The sequence below is a fragment of the Colossoma macropomum genome, unplaced genomic scaffold (genome assembly GCF_904425465.1).
Source record: "Colossoma macropomum unplaced genomic scaffold, Colossoma_macropomum, whole genome shotgun sequence".
Taxonomy (NCBI): domain Eukaryota; kingdom Metazoa; phylum Chordata; class Actinopteri; order Characiformes; family Serrasalmidae; genus Colossoma; species Colossoma macropomum.
The window spans coordinates 14,049,816-14,068,069 of NW_023494800.1; the positions used below are offsets into that span (position 1 = coordinate 14,049,816).

Genomic DNA, 18,254 nt, shown 5'->3' on the forward strand with positions numbered 1-18,254 from the left:
TGTCTGCAGCGCCGTGTTACAGCACCAAACCGTCATATTTTAGTATTAGTGCATTCTCGAGCAACGAAAGTGAAAGAAAGAAGTGGGTTAATGTGAGTTACAGCCCTGATTTAAACAAAAGTAAACTGAGGAAGCTGTGAGACATTGGGAAGCGGGAGAGCGCTAGGTTAGCTTTCCAGGCTAGCTGTTTTTAGCTGCTGGCTAGCGCTCCGGCACAACACAGTGAATTGATGATACGGTAGATCAAACAAGACACAAAATCACCGCTTTCAGTTTAAACATACCTAAAAGGAGGACTCTGTTTGACTGGTGTGAGAGATTCACACTGCAGATAATGCTTTTACACAGCGAACATCAGATATACTGCGGTTCACCCCTTAAACTACTACGATAGCATAGAGAAACCCAGTCGTCGCTAGCTGGTGTCTGAATACTGTGATATGCTCTGACATGGATGTGGTAGGAGTGACAGCAGTGACCTACTGAACCGAGTTGACATTGTTGAGAAACTAAAGAGTTTAGCTCTGTTGTTGGCCACTTGTTTAGCATTTGTAACAGGGTAGCCAAGTGCTCGTCACCAGACAGCTAAAAATAATCTGTTTTCTTTCTTAAATTATGACTATTACAAAAATTGCAGCTGTGCTTTTCCAGCTGATAAAAACAGCTCAGAAACTGTCTCCCACTGTCCCAAGACAGATTTGTGAAATGTTCCACTGTTTGGTGAGTGGTTGTCATGATCCGACCATAAATGATCGTTTAAAACCACAATTAACCACCCAGGAGCAAAATCAGCCTTCAAATGTGAAAGAAATAATGATTTGACATTTATCGCGATATGTATCGATATCGAACGATATGAATTTTGTTTATCGTGATAACGTTTTTGGCCATATCGCCCAGCTCTATCAGCGAGGCATGTAAATTAAGACTGTGTTTGAAATAGCAAACTGTGTACTGTACTGTAGCAGTGTAGTGCATGCCACTCTTCATAGTAACATCTGATATGCAACAGTTATCATTACGTACCTTCTACAAGGTCACCAGATGGTTGCATCCATGGACATGCCCTCTCGAAATGATCGTGTCACACAATGGGATGCAGTATGTCATGATGATAGCTCAGGCTGCCTCCTGGAATATTTGGCAAGATAGTACGTTATCCACATATCTGTAGAAATTCATCAAATACTGTAGACTGTGTACTACCTTTAGGCACAATCAGTACACAAGCAGTTTTTAGGAGGCTATTTTGATCACGGATACCAGCTAAATTCAGTAATGAGCTTAATATTAGAGCTTCCACTGAATCGCTTGCTAAAGGGTAGTCAGTGATTGCCAGAACATGTTTTGTAATATTTGGCAAATTTCTCCTTAGTTTACATCAGCTGTCAAAAAATGTTTAGAGGAAAAAGTCCTGTCTGTCCCAGGCTCTGTAAATGGGAGAAAGAAAATGGACTATCCAACATTCAACCAATCAGGACAAGGTAGTTTTTACTTGCCTGTCAACGACGCTGTCAATGACAACATGTAGCCTTAGCCTGGCCATTAGGGCTGTTTGATTCCAAAAATTTTGAAGTTGATTCTGATTCCAAGTGACGAATCCGAGTGACAATTTCAAAAACAGAGTACAATATTAAGCATTTTTGACCCTAGTCAGAAAATTTGGAGAGCTATTATTAACTTAGTCGACTAACAGGAGCTGGCTATGTTGTACCTGATTCTCCTCTGTCCTTCAGATGGGTACAGGCAACAGATGGGTAGATGTTTTGGTACTGGACATGTTATTTGATTGTATGTATTTCCTTTGAGTTCCACTTTGTCTAAAGTAAAACACAGCTGTGTGAGTTGTGGACCTTTACAAAAAAGTCATGAGTTTCACATGTTAAAAATGTATTATCACTTGTGAAAAAGTGTGTTCACATGTGAAAACATGTTGGGGTGAAAAAATATATGATCACGTGAGCATATGTTGACAAAAAAACTAGATGACTTGTAAAGCCATGTTTTTTTGCACACTTTTCGGTAAAGGGAAGGATGTTTTTTCGGACAGGCTCTGGTCTCAGGCTCTTCAGCAAAATTAAGATAAAAACAACACCAAAACTGCCAATTCTGCCACTACATACAACAGCTTACACTGCCAAAACTGAAAAGAAGATAACTGACCTAGATTGAAGTAAACACCATTGTATCTTTTCATCTTTGAGATAAGAGGCAGGAAGTGTGATGCAGACTTTGCTTTAAATATGCTAGACAGATCATTTGCACATTTCATTCAAATTGTTAGAACACTGTGGCAAAAACTGCGGTTTTATCATGGTGAAGTGTGTTCATAGGAACGAAGCTGAGTAGAAGAAAGTTTGGTTGCCCTTTGTAGTGTGGTCATTTCATGAACTTTCCATAACCTGGCACTACTTAATGCAAAAACCGTCGCTTTGTAAGTACTTTTTGGTCACCAAAATACCACCGTGAGTCTCGTTTCGCTCCAAGCTAACGGCGCTCCGCCCCCCACGCTGGGTCTCAATCTCAAATGGCTCCCTGCTCCCTAGCTACATAGTGCGCTACACAGGGATTTAAATACTGCCTCCTGCTTCCCAATAGTATATAATACAGCAAACAAATAGCCATTTCGGTTTTAGCCACATCCTTACTCGACAAATGGTGCATGATTTGGTGTAGAAGCTTGAAGCACTTAGCCGTTTGTGATTTAGCCTGGGTTTAACACTACTTACAGCGGATCTGACTGAAACACGGACATTTGAAGCGTGTAAACCACTCAAGTGACATTGTTCAGTCTTTTATACTGCCGTTTTACAGTGAATCATATCGTAAGTACTTTTAATTCAAGCCTGTGATATTAATGATTAAGTTGTTTAGCTAGCATGTAGGTTAGCTATATTATACCCTGTTAGCTTGCGGGTCAGCCTAGTTATAGGCTGAGAAAACAAGTTGTCAGACCCTCCGTTTAAACAGAAAATGGGTTCTTTCTTCATCAGTACACTCGGTGGTTCCTGCAAGCAACATAAGAGTCAAATATTATTCCATTAACGGTACAAGGTAATACAGAGTTCAGTTGTTGTGAACCGGTCATAGGTGTGTACATATCAGAGAACTTGCAGAGACGAGAATTACCACTGTAATGTCTTCCGGGTGTCTCAAACGCTAGGGGGCGCTCTCCAGCCAGTCCAAAATGAATGGTTTAAGATGGAGCATTTGAGGAAAATCATAAATGCTGAAACATTTTTAATGTAAAAGAATACATTAATTTTGTAAACACAGAACAGCAAAAAAAAAATTTTGAAGAGCTTTTGAACTCGAGTTATAGACGTTTAAAACGGTGCCTCATGTATGTTCATGACGTCAGTGAGCACGAACAGCCAATGAGCTGCTCCGCTCGCCAACCAGTCAGCGCTCAGTAAGTTAGCAGTAACGTTAGTGTCCTGCTGCCCAAAACCTGTTTGCTGTAGAAAAAATTAAACATACAGGTAGGTTTCTCTTGAGTTTTTACATTCGTCTACTTTCTAAAATTAAAGGAAAGTTCTGGGCAAGTGTTTAGAAACTATTTTAACTTTTTGTTTTTAGCCATTAAACTCCATTCATTGAGGACTCGCTTGCGGGAGCCCTCTGGTGTTTTGCTGTCATGTTTTTGATATAACGCTGATAATTGGTCAATTATTTGTATTAGGTGGTGTCTTGGTCTAGCAGTTCGATGGCATTGGCTCGTGTTTTTTATGTACGGCCTTAAATTTTCCCCTAGACATAGGAGGTCGTAACACAGGGGGAGTCCAGGCTCCTCATAAACCAGCTCTGCATACATAAAGCTTTGAACACGGCTCAGCCAATCAGATTTTAGGACCAGAAGTTTCTGTTTTGTAATGTTCTATTTTTCAATCTAAAACAGCTTCTCCTTGCACCAGAAATCCAATGCAGTGCCAGAGAACTTAAAGCCTTGCTAGTATAGCTGTATCTGTGTCGTTTTATTTGTGGCAGTCCATTATAGCTCAGTGAGCTCCAGCTTTCAGGTGCTCTAGCCTATGCAGAGCGCGTGCTTGTGCTTTGGTGGTGGGGCAAGAGTTTCAAAACAGCTAATGTTAGCTCAGGGCTTCCCAAAGTCAGTCTGATGGATGTCACACTGTGCACATTTTTGTGGTCTCCCTCATTTAGTAATTAGCAAGCCCTTTTGTGCTGGGCCAGATGAATTTCAGCTAGCCCCTATGAGGACTTCAATGTTATGTTAGCATCAGACTAACTGTGTTTAATATTTGCATTTCATTACGGTTCCCTACATTAAACATAGACATTCAAAGCTTATAACAGACATTAAAGTAACTTATTCTTTACTTTGGATGTTACAGTTTGGACATTTATTTCTTTGGAAGAGATTTAAAAAGTCAAAGCCTGTTTCTGAATATTATTTGAGCCTAGCTTTATAGTTATTGGAGCAAAGCTACATGCCCAACTTACTTTAGTGAGAACAGAATAGATGCAGTTACCCCACAGGAAACCTGTTAACATAAATAAAAGAGAGTCTGTTAAATCAGTCACTAACACAGTTTGTCATATGTGACATTACATCACTGTTTTTATACTGTAATGTCCTTCAGAGACTGTATGTGAAATGGTAGCTGTGATGGTGAAAGGATGAAGGCAGGGTGAGTGGCTGTGGTTATTTGGGTGCGGCAAGCAACAAATTATAACATCCTGTAGAATCATGCATCCTGTAAAATCATGCTTTCTGTAATAGGGAAATATACAAATCACCAACAATGACAAGTAACATGTATATGTGAAATAGAAGAGAAAATGCATTTTTGTTTGTTATGAAAATCAATTAATGTAAACTATTTCTATTTCTCCCATCCACATCCCCAATCAGTGACAATCTTGTGTTAGGTATATCAGGTACCTGGCAAATCTCCAGTGACAAAAAGGTAGAGAGTTAACAAACAGTTAGCATAGTGAGATATCAGAGCATGTGAGTGGAGTGGCAGACATTTCTGCTCCTCGCTCAAAGAATTTCTGTAATCACTCCGCTCCAGCACCGCTCCGGGTTTTCTGTTTTCTGCTCCTCACTCGCTTCTCGCTCACACAGCAGACAACCTGCTCTGTCTAGCTCGTGGAATGGAGCGATTTGGAGCGAGAGGGAACACTGACACTTCAACCTTCTGAAAAGCTACTATGAGCAAAACTCACATCGGTCCCCTCACGCTCCTCTCTCATTCACATGCTTAAATTCTGCTAGAAATCAGTATTGATATATTGATAAATTTATAAACGTATAAAAACACCCATTCATAATTATTGTGATGCAGTATACCCCATAAAAGATGTGAATTTCTAAATAAAATAGTTTACAAAGTTAAATATAAAAAAGGTTTTATCAGGAATACAGGAATGAATAAAAGATTGGATAAAAATCAAGAAAAATAATCTGAACAGTTCATCATAGTCACACAAATAAAATACACATAGCCTCAAAAGGCTTAACTAAGGCAAAAGCTTAAAGAAAATCATCAGGCTAAAACTCTAAAAGGAGAGAGAGAGAGAGAGAGAGAGAGAGAGAGAGAGAGTAGGGGGGTGAGGGCACACTTCTTCCCCATCTAATACAGGCTTGGCAAAGCAGTTATACCTTTATGCAAATTATATGTAAAATAGACAGTCTACATACACAAATGCTGATTCATAGTTACAAATCAAAACTGCTATATTGCAGACTTTAGGTGGGGTCAGGAAACAATCTGAACACAGTGTCATTGGTAAGATTGAGTCAACGAAGATAGCGCCCCTCTTAGGCTACGTTTACACAGCAGGTAGAAGTGGCCCAAATCAGATTTTCTCACCAAATCAGATTTTTTTGTTTGGCTGTTCACATTAACTTTTAAATGTGACCTGTATGCGACATCAGTCTGAACAGATCACGTTCCTAAACCGACCCGCATGCGCAAAAGAACAATGCTTCACGTGGCGGCTCATCCAGAGGTAAACAGTCACGACGGCCGGCGAACGACAGTCGCTCCCGGAGCTTCAGTTTCGTCTTCGCCAGCATCGCATGAGCGAGTATAAAGTTCCAGTGGTTGACAGCTGGACTCATCACCCACAGTGTGTTGGAGTTCGCCGTAAAAAGGGCGCGTTATTCGGCCACGGCCACTTCTTTGGTTAGTGTCCTCGGATTCTTTAAACTGTTCTCTGACGCTGCAGCCTCGGTCTCCTCGTTTCGTTTGAACACGGAGCGGCTGCGATGAGTCTCTTCTAATGTTTTGGTACAGAAACATCAGCCTAAATATTTATTATTGAGTCTCAGCAGCGCGAAATTATGACGAATGTCGAGTTGTACTGACGTAAAAGTCGCATGAATTCCGATCTGGCTGTTCAGACTGAGTCGCATTGCCGCAGATCGGATACGTATCGGATTTCAGTACCACATATGAAAGCGTCTCAAATCGGAATTGAAAATGTCAGATTCAATGCGGTTTTTGCTGTTCACACTGCCACACAGATGACACATCTGTGTCACATTTGAGGAGAAAAGATCGGATTTGGGCCACTTTTACCTGCTGTGTAAACGTGGCCTTAGTAATGTCAGTAAGGATCGCTGTCAGTCAGGCTAAAGGCCTAGACGGTTCTCAAATGGTCACCTTTCACCCAGTTATACAAAAATAAGCAAACCAAGTTCCGAAACCTCTACTACACACTTTAAAACATGATAATTGCACTAACTTTTACTTTATGACTTTGGTAAAATTACCTACAAATCCAGTAACACATTCTATTTCTTGTGTAATCCTTAGTTACTGAGGTAAATCTGGTTAAGATCAGTAAATTTGGATAAGTACCCAAGACTCTTAGCATTCTTAGCAGTTTTGTTGGTTTCTATGAATTAATTTTAATTTTTCTAATTTATAAATATAATTCTCTTTGCAAAATGTTATTTTTTGTCGTAGCATATTCAATACTCTTAAATGTGAAGTTTGAATGCATTTTACATGTAAATCAAACTTAAGCAAATACGTGACTTCTGATTTGCTTCATGACCCTGAGTGGTTCCAGCACATCTGCTAAAATAGCTGATAGATGGGAATAACAGGTTCTTATCTCATGTCGGAGTGTCCTTCTCAAGGAACATAATCCAAGCCTCATAGACACAAAATGGCCAATGAACTTACTCCTAGGTGTTAGGAATGTCTTCTTAAGCAACATGTTCTACATTAAACAGATTCAAATTTGATTACAGGAAATAATCTGTATCCCCTCAATATGAATATGCAATTTGAATTCTCTTGCTAAAATCTTTTTCTGCCACCGGAATTCATTAGGTCCATGTTTGCCTCCTCTAATCTGAAAGTGTGGCGGCAGATGCCTCACTTGCCCTGTTTGCAAAATAAGGCCTGCATCGTATGTCAGTATCCACTTAGCCATTTCCCAAGAAAAAGCCATCTGGTGCTCTGCATCTGTTATACTTTCCAGCAGAGGCAATCTTTGACCCCTGGCATGTTCAGCTCACAAACGTGTGACTCACTGCACTCTGCTGAACCATGCCACTGAGCAGGTATAAATAGTCTGTATTGTACAGCATGTTCTGCACCTGATATTGTTTAGGGGCATGGCTGAGCCACATTTATCATTTATATTGTCTTGTATCACTTGTAATTGGTTTTCACTTTTCACTATTAGGACATCGATTAGAAATGAAGTACATTTAATTATATACGTGAATGTATTGTATGTCAAATGTACTTCTAATTCAAGCACTTTTTTGGAACATTGAGCTTTAAAGCTGTTAATTAATGTGTTCTTAAGATTTAACATGTAGACTGTAGTTACTATGGTATTTTATGACCTACTATTTAATTGTGTTTCGTTGCTGTCCAAAGAAAAACGTGTATCTCCATTTTTTTGTGATTTTTACTTTTCTACAGCACTTCAGCACGGCAGCTGTTCCATATATTGTGTTAAATTTTAATGATGAATGGACTAATAGAAATGCCCCGAAACTGCTTTCCATTGACATACATTAAACGTTAAGAACATTTTGCCCCAGTTTGGGTTGGAGAGAGGCTAGATTTGTAATTTATGGCCTATTAAGTTGTATTAAGTGTCAGGGCAGACAGGGAAATAAGGCTGCATTTGTACTTTATGACCCACTTTCACTCGATTTCATCCTTGTTCTATGCTGAATAGTTGTTGAATTAAACTGTATTCTGCTCCTGTAGGGAACAAGTGAGAGGGGACAAAGGCGAAGGGTGCTTGTCCACGCCGTCCCTAAACGCCCTTTAAAATCCGCCCTCCTCTTGTCTTTCTAGAGCAGCAGGATCAATCCGGGACTTTTTGTGAAAAGTGATTTCTTTGCCTGCACATTTCTTCAAAAGTCAGCATCAGTTGTTCTGAATATGGCTTTTCAAAGAGCAGCATTTAGGTCAGCTAGGTTTCTTAGAAGCATATCAGTAACACTTAGAACTCATGGAATTACCTGTTCTCAGTATAACAAGGTAAGTTGTGTATTTTGGCTTTGACTTCTGGATTTACAAGATTTTACTTCCAATGCATGCATTCACACAAAGATAATCATGTTTGTGATTTTTCTCTGAATTAGTTTATTTATGAATGACATCAGTAAATGACAATGTTTGGTGCATTTTGTTATCTGTGTTAGTGAATCCTCTAAGCTGTGATAGTTTGGGCACTCAACTGATTACTTGCTCTGTAAGAAATACCTAAAAGGCAATCCTAGCAATATATATGCTTGGTTTTGATGGATCATAAATTGTCCTGTGCCAACCATTTTTACTACTATGGAACAGGGGAACAGCTTAGATTTATGAATATAGTCATAAGTAATGGTTTGGATTTGGTACTGTCTTCCATCCTCTAAGGGACATGCTGAACTAATGTCACCGCATTGATTTCCTGTTCAAACAGCCACTTTGTTTGCAGGAGCGTGCTTAGAGTCCACATTGCCACATCAGCTTTTCAGAGTTCTGTCCAGCATGAAAACCCATGTTATCAGAGATACATTAATGTTTAATCGAAGGTATCCTGATATTAATCAAGATATCTGCTGTTTGTCTGCATTTATCTACCATCTTATGTGAAATAAAGGCATGTCACCTTTAGTGGCCTATTTTCAGAACAAAGCCACATCAGAATTAACCCTTTTTTGATTGTCCCTATCAGACGTTGTGACATATTTATTGGCCAAAATAATGTTTAGAGCATGGATGCCTCTCAATTCTTACAGTGAGGTGCATTTTTTACTAGAGAACTAGAGAAACTGGGCTACTAACAAGCCCTAATTTCTCAATAATGTGGACCACGTTCCCTCTGGAAAGGCAGCACTATAGGTCAGAAAGGGTGAAAGTGCTTTGAACTCAATCTGTTCAATGTCCTTTCCTAACACAGTAAAAAAGAAACAAGAGACTATTTCTGCCCCACACTGACATTTTTGAATGTGTCTGTTGTCATGTGAATTTGTGTGTCCTGTTTCCTCTGCAGGAATGCGTCAGCTGCTGGTTTTCTACCTCCCACTCCAGAAGCGCATGTTTTTATGGCAGCCCTACAGAAGCCGTCAGAGACATTCCAGATGGCTCTACTTTACTGGTTGGAGGTATGAACACAAACTCATTCTGGCCTATTAAAAAACTGAATCCAGTTAATTGACCCCTGACCACAAGTCAAAATGGTTTAAGGGGGAAATGTCCATGAAAAACTTTTTTTTCTCTTATTGAGGCCCTGTGGTAAGTAATTATGTCATAAATGTTTGCTGATTAACCTCAAATTGGTAATGGCACTTGGCAACTTTAATAAGTTGGCTGCTATGGATTACGTAACTGACAAATGATGTGTTTTCTGTTGTACTTCTGACCTGTGAACTGAAGGCCTGGTATATTAAGCTTTTAGAGGCAGTTTCAGACCCAAATCAAATGCATTCTGGCCTCATGTGAACTATGGCACCATCTTAAAACCATGGTAAAACAAACCCTCAGGCATCATGCAAAGTATTCATAACCAGCTCATGTACTTGGTTTCTGTGATGTAGCTTCTAGAGGCATTAACTGTTTTGGGCTTCTTGTTCTTATCACCACCATTGTGAATAATTCTGACTCGGTAAGTTTCTCTGTAGCAGAGCATTTCACATCAAACCACTCTGAATGACTTTGCGTCTTGAAAGGATTTTTGAAAAATCAATCAAATTAAATGCAATAAGCTTGGAGTATAACTATATACATATAATTGAGTTATACAAACCCAATTCCAAAAAGGTTTTGACAGTAGGTAAAATGCAAAAAAAAAACATAAAGCAGTTGTTTATAAATCTACTTTGATCCGTTTTTAAAGGTAACATATATAAAATGCTTAATATTTTACATTATTAACTCTCTTTTTTTGTAAATATACACTCATTCTGAAAATTTTAGCCATTTCGGTGCAATTGAAGACTAGAATACTTAAAGAGGTGATGCAATTATGCTTGGGTATAAATGGAGCATCCATGAAAAGTCTAGTCCTTTATGAGTAAGGATGGGTCATGGTTCACCACTTTGCCAAAATCGCATCAGCAAAAAATCCAAAAGTTTGAAAATAATGCTTTTCCATGAGCAATTGCAAGGATTTTAGGTTTTTCACCTCTCCGGTCCATAATATCATTAAACCATTCATGGAATCCGGAGACATCTCTGTGCGTAAAAGGTCAAGGCCAAAAATCATACTGAATGTTCATGACCTTCAACCCCTCAGATGGCACTGCATTAAAAACCGGGATGCTTCTGTGATTGATATCTCCATGTTACTTTGACAAACCATTATCAGTGAACACACTTTGTCGCTGCCTCCACAAATGCAAGTTAAGGTTGTACTATGCACAGTCGAAGTCATATGTGTTTTCTCTGGGCTTATCTAAAATCTCCTGATGTGCAGTGGAACTGTGTATTGTGGTCTGGTGAGTCTTGTATTGCAGGCATTAAATTTGGAATGAGCGTATATTTACTAAAATACAATAAAATTAAAGCAAAACATACAATATTTTGTTTCATACTGTTTTCAGCTTAATGCAGAATTTACTGATCACTGCTTGTGTTTTTATTAGTACTTCACATACTGTCTTAACTTTTTTGGAATTGGTTTGGTACATATATTATCATAAATCCATATGTAAGTTATGTAATAGGTGAGCAAGCAAGTTCTGGACCCTCCCGGTCAACTACAAATCAGGACCACCCAGAAACCCAGCACAATGATTGTGCTGAACATAACTGGTAATTTCCACATGTGTTCTTGCCAACACGCCTCATGGTAACAAGGGGTTTTCAACATGTATAAGCCTTATAGCAAGTGCTATTGCCAGAACAGTGTTTGGGTAGAATGAACTCCCCATAGATTTGAGGTATTGTTTCCACATCAATCAGACTGAATAGGCTGTGCTTACCAAGGAAATGCTAATTTTAGTACCTTAACACCACTTGTTTATCACCAGTGTCATATTATAAACATACACAGTTACAGTGCAAGGGTAAAAGGTCCATTTAAGTGCAACTGACCACTTATTTTTAGATCTGAAATGGATTCTTTCCCATCTGTTAAGTTGTTTTCTTCTCCTAAGTGCTGTTTCCTGTATTGATGTCCCTTGCTCTGTGCTTTACACAAACACACAGACACACACAGACACACACACACACACACACACACACATACATTGTTCACTAAGTGTATCCATTTTCACTTTTCTATTCCAGGCTTTGGTTTGTGTGGGATACCGGAGAATCTCATCAACGGCCTATTGAAAACAGGAGTGAAACAGCTCACAGCTGTCAGCAACAATGCTGGGTACAAACACTTCATCTCTGTTATGTTAATGGGGGAACACTGTGTTATTACAACATTTGTTCTGTGCACTACATACAGTGGGTTCCTGTCCAAGTATGTTAGACAATATGAAAGGGAAATAGCTTTGTCCGGTCTGCACACAGGAAAGAGGGGGTTAGATCAGAGGGGGAGAGGCTGATTTAACAAATATACAGATGCTGCAAGGAAATCTGTTATGATATAATGTTTTAATCCCCTTAAATTGGCATCTGCTTAAAAGAGTGGATAACTTTGGCCTGGGCCTGCTGCTAAAGACCAAACAAATCAAGAGGATGATCTCTTCATATGTGGGAGAGAACATGGAGTTTGAGAGGCAGTTCCTGTCTGGAGAACTGGAGGTGGAGCTTACCCCTCAGGTAGGGTTCTCAGGTGGAATTGCCCTTTTATGAGAAACAAGGCCTAGTTTCCTCTATTCAAGGCCTAACCTGAGGTAATATAGCTGTAAGCTTAACCCTTAGATGTCTACAGCTAAGCTTACAGCTGTATCAACTCAGGTTAGGCCTTGGATAGAGTCAACTAGGCCTTGTGCTGAGGTGGAATTGCTCTTTTATACTGAACAAGGCCTAGTTTCATCTATTCAAGGCCTAACCTGATGTGATATAGCTGGAAGCTTAACCCTTAGGTTATTTAGTTATTCCCATCTTTGCCCTCTAGTATTGCAATGTGATTATCTTACTGATTACATGGTTGCGTAATGAGTTGCATTGACCTTAAATTTACATTCTGTGTCGTCAGGTACAAGTTTGCACTTCTGTCAAAGAAAATGACAAAAAGAAAAAGGGCAAAAATGTAAAGGCTTTTTTGTGCCTTTAACATGATAGCAGCATGTACAGCATGTGTGACAACATGCAACAGAGTGTCCCCTGTAAGTCAGTTTGTCTCAGCTTTACTCTAGTGATCAATTACCACCGTCTATCTAGGGCTCTTTGGAGTGATGCAATAAAAAAAAAAACACTTTTGGTTCCCTGAGCAAGGGTGAAGAAACTTTTTAAAGTTTAAAGGAATGGCTTAGTGAAAAATCATTACACTCTTCCACTTACGCTAAATGTAGTCGAACAGTCAAGACGTGTTTGGTGTCCAAATCTTGCTTCCTTAGTTTAGTTACAATGCCACAATGCTGCAACACTAATGTTGCCAACAAACACTAGAAGTCAATAGTCACCCAAATATTTTTTGTAAATAAATCTCTAAAACTTCTCTGAACCCACTTAAACCACATCCAGGACTTCATTAACGTTGTGCAGACTTGTTGATGTGGAACACAGTATAGATTACTGTGAACTGCAAAAATTAACAAAACTTCACCATGTTGCTGAACGCAGTGGGCAGCCATTTTAGTCAGCAGGTGCTGACTATGACTCAGTGACTACTAATGTCTAGTGTTTGTTAGCAATGTTAGCCTGAGTTTTTGCCAAACCATTTCCTTCAAAAACATCATAATTTATAAATGTGTTCTAGGACCATACATCCAAACCAGGAAGCATTATATTTAAGAGTCAGCAAACACATTAGGAACCTTTATTTTTAAGTGTGCTATTTTTTTTCCTTTCAGGGCACACTAGCAGAGAGGATAAGGGCAGGTGGTGCAGGTATCCCAGCTTTCTTCACCCCCACGGGATACGGCACACTCATTCAGGAGGGTGGCTCACCCATCAAATACAACAAAGATGGGAGCGTAGCTATCTCCAGTAAGAAAAGAGAGGTAGGAACCCAATATATTTTATAAAGTGATGTCTGTGGTACATTTCTGCTCTTTGATTTGTAACTATAGCAGAACATCCATGATCAGTGAAAAAAATAATTCAGAGCTACAGATGCAGAGGATCGTTTACTTTTGCACTGTTTGGAAGCCTTTCACAGAATTTACAAACCTTGTTGTTTTTGGCAACAGGTTCAAGAGTTCGATGGAAGGCACTATGTCATGGAAAAAGCCATCACCGGAGACTTTGCACTTATAAAGGCCTGGAAATGTGACAAAGCAGGGAATCTTGTGTTTAGGTAAAAAGTTCTGAATCTAGTTTAATCTTGGTTATAATTAATCGTAACAGTTTGTACATGAGCTATTGTGTCTATTGCGTTTAGATATTTGGAGTGAAATCACAGTGTGGTGAAATCACTGATTAATAACTCTGTAGTTTATTTAATGTTCTTTTCCACTTTGTCCACAAGAGGTCAGTATATCCAAGCTAAATAGTTCAAGGAAAAGCACTGCCTCATTTCACATCATTGACCTCAAAAAAAAAAAGTCTTACAGATATTGCAATTGCAGGAAATCAGCACGGAACTTCAATCAGCCCATGTGTAAGGCAGCTAAAGTAACAATAGTGGAGGTTTGTGAAAAAATATATCACTGCTGTTTTCCGATATCTGGGTTATTTTCACATGCTCAAAAGAATTCTTTTGTTCCACAGGTGGAGGAGATTGTAGATATTGGAAGCTTTGCTGCAGAGGACATTCATGTGCCAAGTATCTATGTAGACCGGCTGGTGAAAGGAACCAAATATGAGAAGAGAATAGAGGCAAGAAATAATGAAATTATTTATTAAATTTCTCTTTTTTTAAGTTTTGGTGTCTAAATGCTCACAGACCGAAGTAACCATGATTGAATGGTATTCCTCTTGTGTATCTGTGCAGAAAAGGATAGTTCAGTCCTCACAAGCAGACAAACCAGTAGCCAAGGATTCAGATAAAACCAGAGAGAGAATTATTCGACGAGCAGCGCTGGAGTTCAGAGATGGGATGTATGGTATCCTTTAGATACACAAGAGCCTGAACAATATTGTCTTCTCTGACATTAAGGTCTCATCCTGAATCTGATTATATAGGTATTTGCAATACACTTTATATCATGTTTTCAAATACCTTGACTGCTTTCTTCAAAGCTAACCTCGGTATTGGGATTCCCATGTTGGCCAGCAATTACATAAGCCCTGAAATCACTGTCAATCTACAGAGTGAAAATGGCATTTTAGGACTGGTGAGCTACATTACCACACTTTATCTTCCAGTATTTAGGTTTTTTCTTAAATTCATTCTTGAGAAAGGTCTTAAGAACAAGTCTACGTCAGATTCATGATGTGTTCTCAAACTACAGAATAGTTTGCACATTTGAGCTCTTCAGTGTATGTAGATTCTGTTCTTACCCAAGAACAAATCCCAAATAAGAAAACATTGGTGAATATCAGAATCCTCGTGAAAACTGCGTAAGTGGGTTTTAAGAAGATATTTCTTCTTAAGAACGGTTGATGAAAACATTGTACATGGTAAAACATTGTTGTTCCAACTCAAAAAGTAAGTAAACTCTCTGCCTTCAAGTTTTCATTACACACCTAACAGTTAGTTAACAACACAATAATTAGTATCTGAACTCATTTAAAGTTGAATAAAGTGCCATAGATTATAAGGCAGCCAGGTGGACTTAATTTAAGTTAAACCAGGCAATGCATAAACAGAAGAAACAGTAATGCACTAAAAGTACATTCACTCCTTACTTCAACAGTTTTGTGTTTTTTTTTGTTTTTTGTTTTTTTATTTGCTTGTTTGTTTTTTTTAGGGTCCCTATCCTACAGAAAGTGAGGTGGATCCTGAGCTCATTAATGCAGGTAGAGAGTGAAGTTTCTTTAAGGTTCTTTCCATAATTTATCACTCTCTGCAATCAATAACCACACAATATCTTTGCGTTCCCTTATTTCAATGTATTTGCCCTGCATTGTTTTATAATCTTTAGTGTCTAACATAAGCAAATATGCATAATTCAAGTATCTAATAAGGAGCAGGACCAGCCTTTACCTTCATAATAAATCAAATCTTCCTTCAAATGCTGTCACAAAGGTACTAAAGCTGTGTAGCAGAATATTGGATAATTCTTTAAAACAGGCCACCAATTCTGAGGGATAAAAAGTGGAATCTGTTTAAAATGCTGCAAACTGGAACCAATGATGTTAGATTTGATTGACCTTGAAAACCATGGAAGGTTCAAAGTTCTTTCCATGAGGTGTCCCTGTTCTTCTATACAATCCTTTTATGTTTACCACAGGGAAAGAGACTGTCACTGTTTATCCAGGTGCTGCCTATTTTTCCAGTGATGAATCATTTGCCATGATCCGGGGGTGAGTTGTGTTCTTATTTTTCTGCATGCAATTGGAGAGCGTGTGACTGAGGATGATGTTTAAGCCCTTAAACTCCTAGTCTATTATTCAGTTTTTAATCTTAAGATATGTTAACTAATACTGTGAATTTTTCAGTAACAACTAGCATGTAGGTTATGTAGTTATGAGAGTGAGGAACAGAAGCCAGGATTGGCCCAAAGGTTCTTTGAGTTTAAGCGGTTATTGAAACTGACATTTTTTATTTCTTACTCTTTAGTGGTCACATTGACCTCTCCATGCTTGGGGCGATGCAAGTTTCTAAATACGGAGATCTGGCCAATTGGATGATTCCAGTATGAGTTGTTTCTCTTACCTTTTGAATTTCTAAGCTCTGATGTGTGTTTCATGGTAGACGGTTGAGTTTATATCCCTTCTGTACTGTGCTCAAAGGGTAAGATGGTGAAGGGCATGGGAGGAGCAATGGACCTGGTCTCCAGTGCTGGGACCAAAGTAGTAGTCACCATGGAACACTCAGCCAAGGTACAGTGCTGGAAATTACACTGGTAATACTCTTTCACTGCTGCTGATGTGTAACATTATGGGAACATGCACACATCTGATTTCTAATTCCATGTGCAAATTTACAGGGTGGAAAACACAAAATCCTAGAGAAGTGCACGCTGCCTCTGACTGGGAAGCAATGTGTTGATCGCATTATCACTGAAAAGGTTGGGTGAAATCATATGGCTCTGTAAATATTTATGGTATATTAAAGAACCCATATCATGGAAAACCAACATTTCCCCACTTTTTTTTTACTAAAATAGTTTCATTGTCAGAGTTCACAGAGTTCAGCCCTTATATGGAAACTTAGCTGCCGAACTGCCTCATTTAGAATTTGCCATTTTGTGATGTCACATATATTTGCCTATTGAGCCTATGGCAGTTTAGGCCTGCTTATTCACACTCACAAAAATGCTATAAGTAAAGCTCAGGAAAAAAACATAAATCACAAGAAATGTTTAGGATATGGGCCCTTTAAATGAAAGAAATACTGCTCTGTAACTATCCATGGTATCTTAAAGCTAAACAAAGCATATGTTGTTTTGAAACAGGCAGTATTTGACGTTGACAAGGCCAAAGGACTGACTCTCATTGAGATTTGGGAGGGGCTAACTGTAGATGATATCAGAGCCTGTACTGGCACAGATTTTGAGGTAAGTCTAAATGTTAGTAAACTAAAGGGACACTCTGCAAAATGCTGTGGACTACATTAGTATAACTTGTTTATAAATTGTATTAAAAAATGTAAAAAGCTTAAATAAAGTTAGACCTTTGGTGTTTTAATACTGTCTGGAAATGTCTTAGTCATTCAACAAGCAGTAATTCAGTACAGTATAACTCATTCAATAAACAAGGCATTGCGCCATTGAAATGTTGTGCTGTAACATTTTGTGTACATGCAATATTATGGCACTGTACTAATAATAGTGTGTTGGAACAGGTTTTTTTTCTTTTGTTGTGATTTTATATTTCCTCTTCTTCTTCTTCTTTTTCTTCTTCTTCTTCTTATTATTAGTTTAATATTTTGTATTATTTATTTATTATGAATTTATTTTTACTGTTTCTAGGTCTCTCCATCCTTGAAGCCAATGCAGCAAATATGATGTAAGCCTGAAGAATTACAGTTAGTGCAGTATTTCCCACTGACTCAAACATGCTTAGTGACCCAAGGACAATAGAAGATGGATGGTGTGCATGAAATTTCTGTTGAAGCTGAATTTGGCACTTTAAAGAGTGATTATATCTGTAACCTAATGATGGACTACCACACAAGCTTATGATGCACCATATATCTCATCTGTGGTGATCTCAGTGGAAAGTAAGATATCAGGATGGTTTTCATAATTTTCAAATCTATTTTTTAAAAGGGGAGAAAATGGAACTTTGAAAATTACAGTAATACTTTGCTGCTACAGGTTGTTCCATAACTACTATAAATAATTTCAATAAATGTGTAGCATGTGCATCTTTATAAATTAAAATACATTAGAGGGCTGATAGTGAAATATAACTTGGATTAATTTTTGTGTTTCATGTTTTAACGAATAAAGCTGATTAATGTGTGCAGACAATGTGTTTGAGTTTCTTTTACAAATATATATATATATATATATATACACATATATATATATGTATCTTCTGATATATAAATATATAACTTGAACTTAATGGCCTTTTTTGCTGAAAATTATAAAAAATCAGTGGTGGTCACTGACTTTACATCATTAAACATCAACATCATTATATGCA

At 38.3% G+C, this 18,254-nt stretch overlaps 1 protein-coding gene and 1 long non-coding RNA gene across 2 annotated transcripts; one reads left to right on the forward strand and one right to left on the reverse strand.

Moving 5' to 3' along the window:
- Nucleotides 1–1,072: 1,072 nt before the first annotated feature.
- On the reverse strand, nt 1,073–7,406 carry LOC118819656. Its single transcript, XR_005008193.1, has 4 exons — nt 7,161–7,406; nt 4,462–4,502; nt 1,715–1,820; nt 1,073–1,582 (listed from the first exon to the last, which is right to left on the reverse strand). It is a non-coding gene; the product is annotated as an uncharacterized LOC118819656 (long non-coding RNA).
- Nucleotides 7,407–8,095: 689 nt separating this feature from the next.
- Nucleotides 8,096–18,073, forward strand: LOC118819654 (succinyl-CoA:3-ketoacid coenzyme A transferase 1, mitochondrial-like). The gene is made up of 17 exons (XM_036587476.1): nt 8,096–8,483; nt 9,487–9,598; nt 11,724–11,814; nt 12,074–12,209; nt 13,406–13,555; nt 13,745–13,851; nt 14,123–14,183; nt 14,265–14,372; nt 14,488–14,599; nt 14,736–14,830; nt 15,407–15,455; nt 15,890–15,962; nt 16,219–16,294; nt 16,392–16,481; nt 16,589–16,669; nt 17,057–17,158; nt 17,573–18,073. Exons 1-17 carry the CDS (start codon nt 8,385–8,387, stop codon nt 17,606–17,608), a joined length of 1,578 nt encoding a protein of 525 aa, XP_036443369.1. The 5' UTR covers nt 8,096–8,384; the 3' UTR covers nt 17,609–18,073.
- Nucleotides 18,074–18,254: the final 181 nt, after the last annotated feature.

Bases quoted from the DNA above. Each gene is read 5' to 3' on its own strand.
- LOC118819654 (XM_036587476.1), top strand. From the start codon at position 8,385: ATGGCTTTTCAAAGAGCAGCATTTAGGTCAGCTAGGTTTCTTAGAAGC. The intron at 9,599-11,723 runs GTATGAACACAA...TTTCTATTCCAG, and splicing joins CTCTACTTTACTGGTTGGAG to GCTTTGGTTTGTGTGGGATA. The intron at 16,482-16,588 runs GTACAGTGCTGG...GCAAATTTACAG, and splicing joins CCATGGAACACTCAGCCAAG to GGTGGAAAACACAAAATCCT.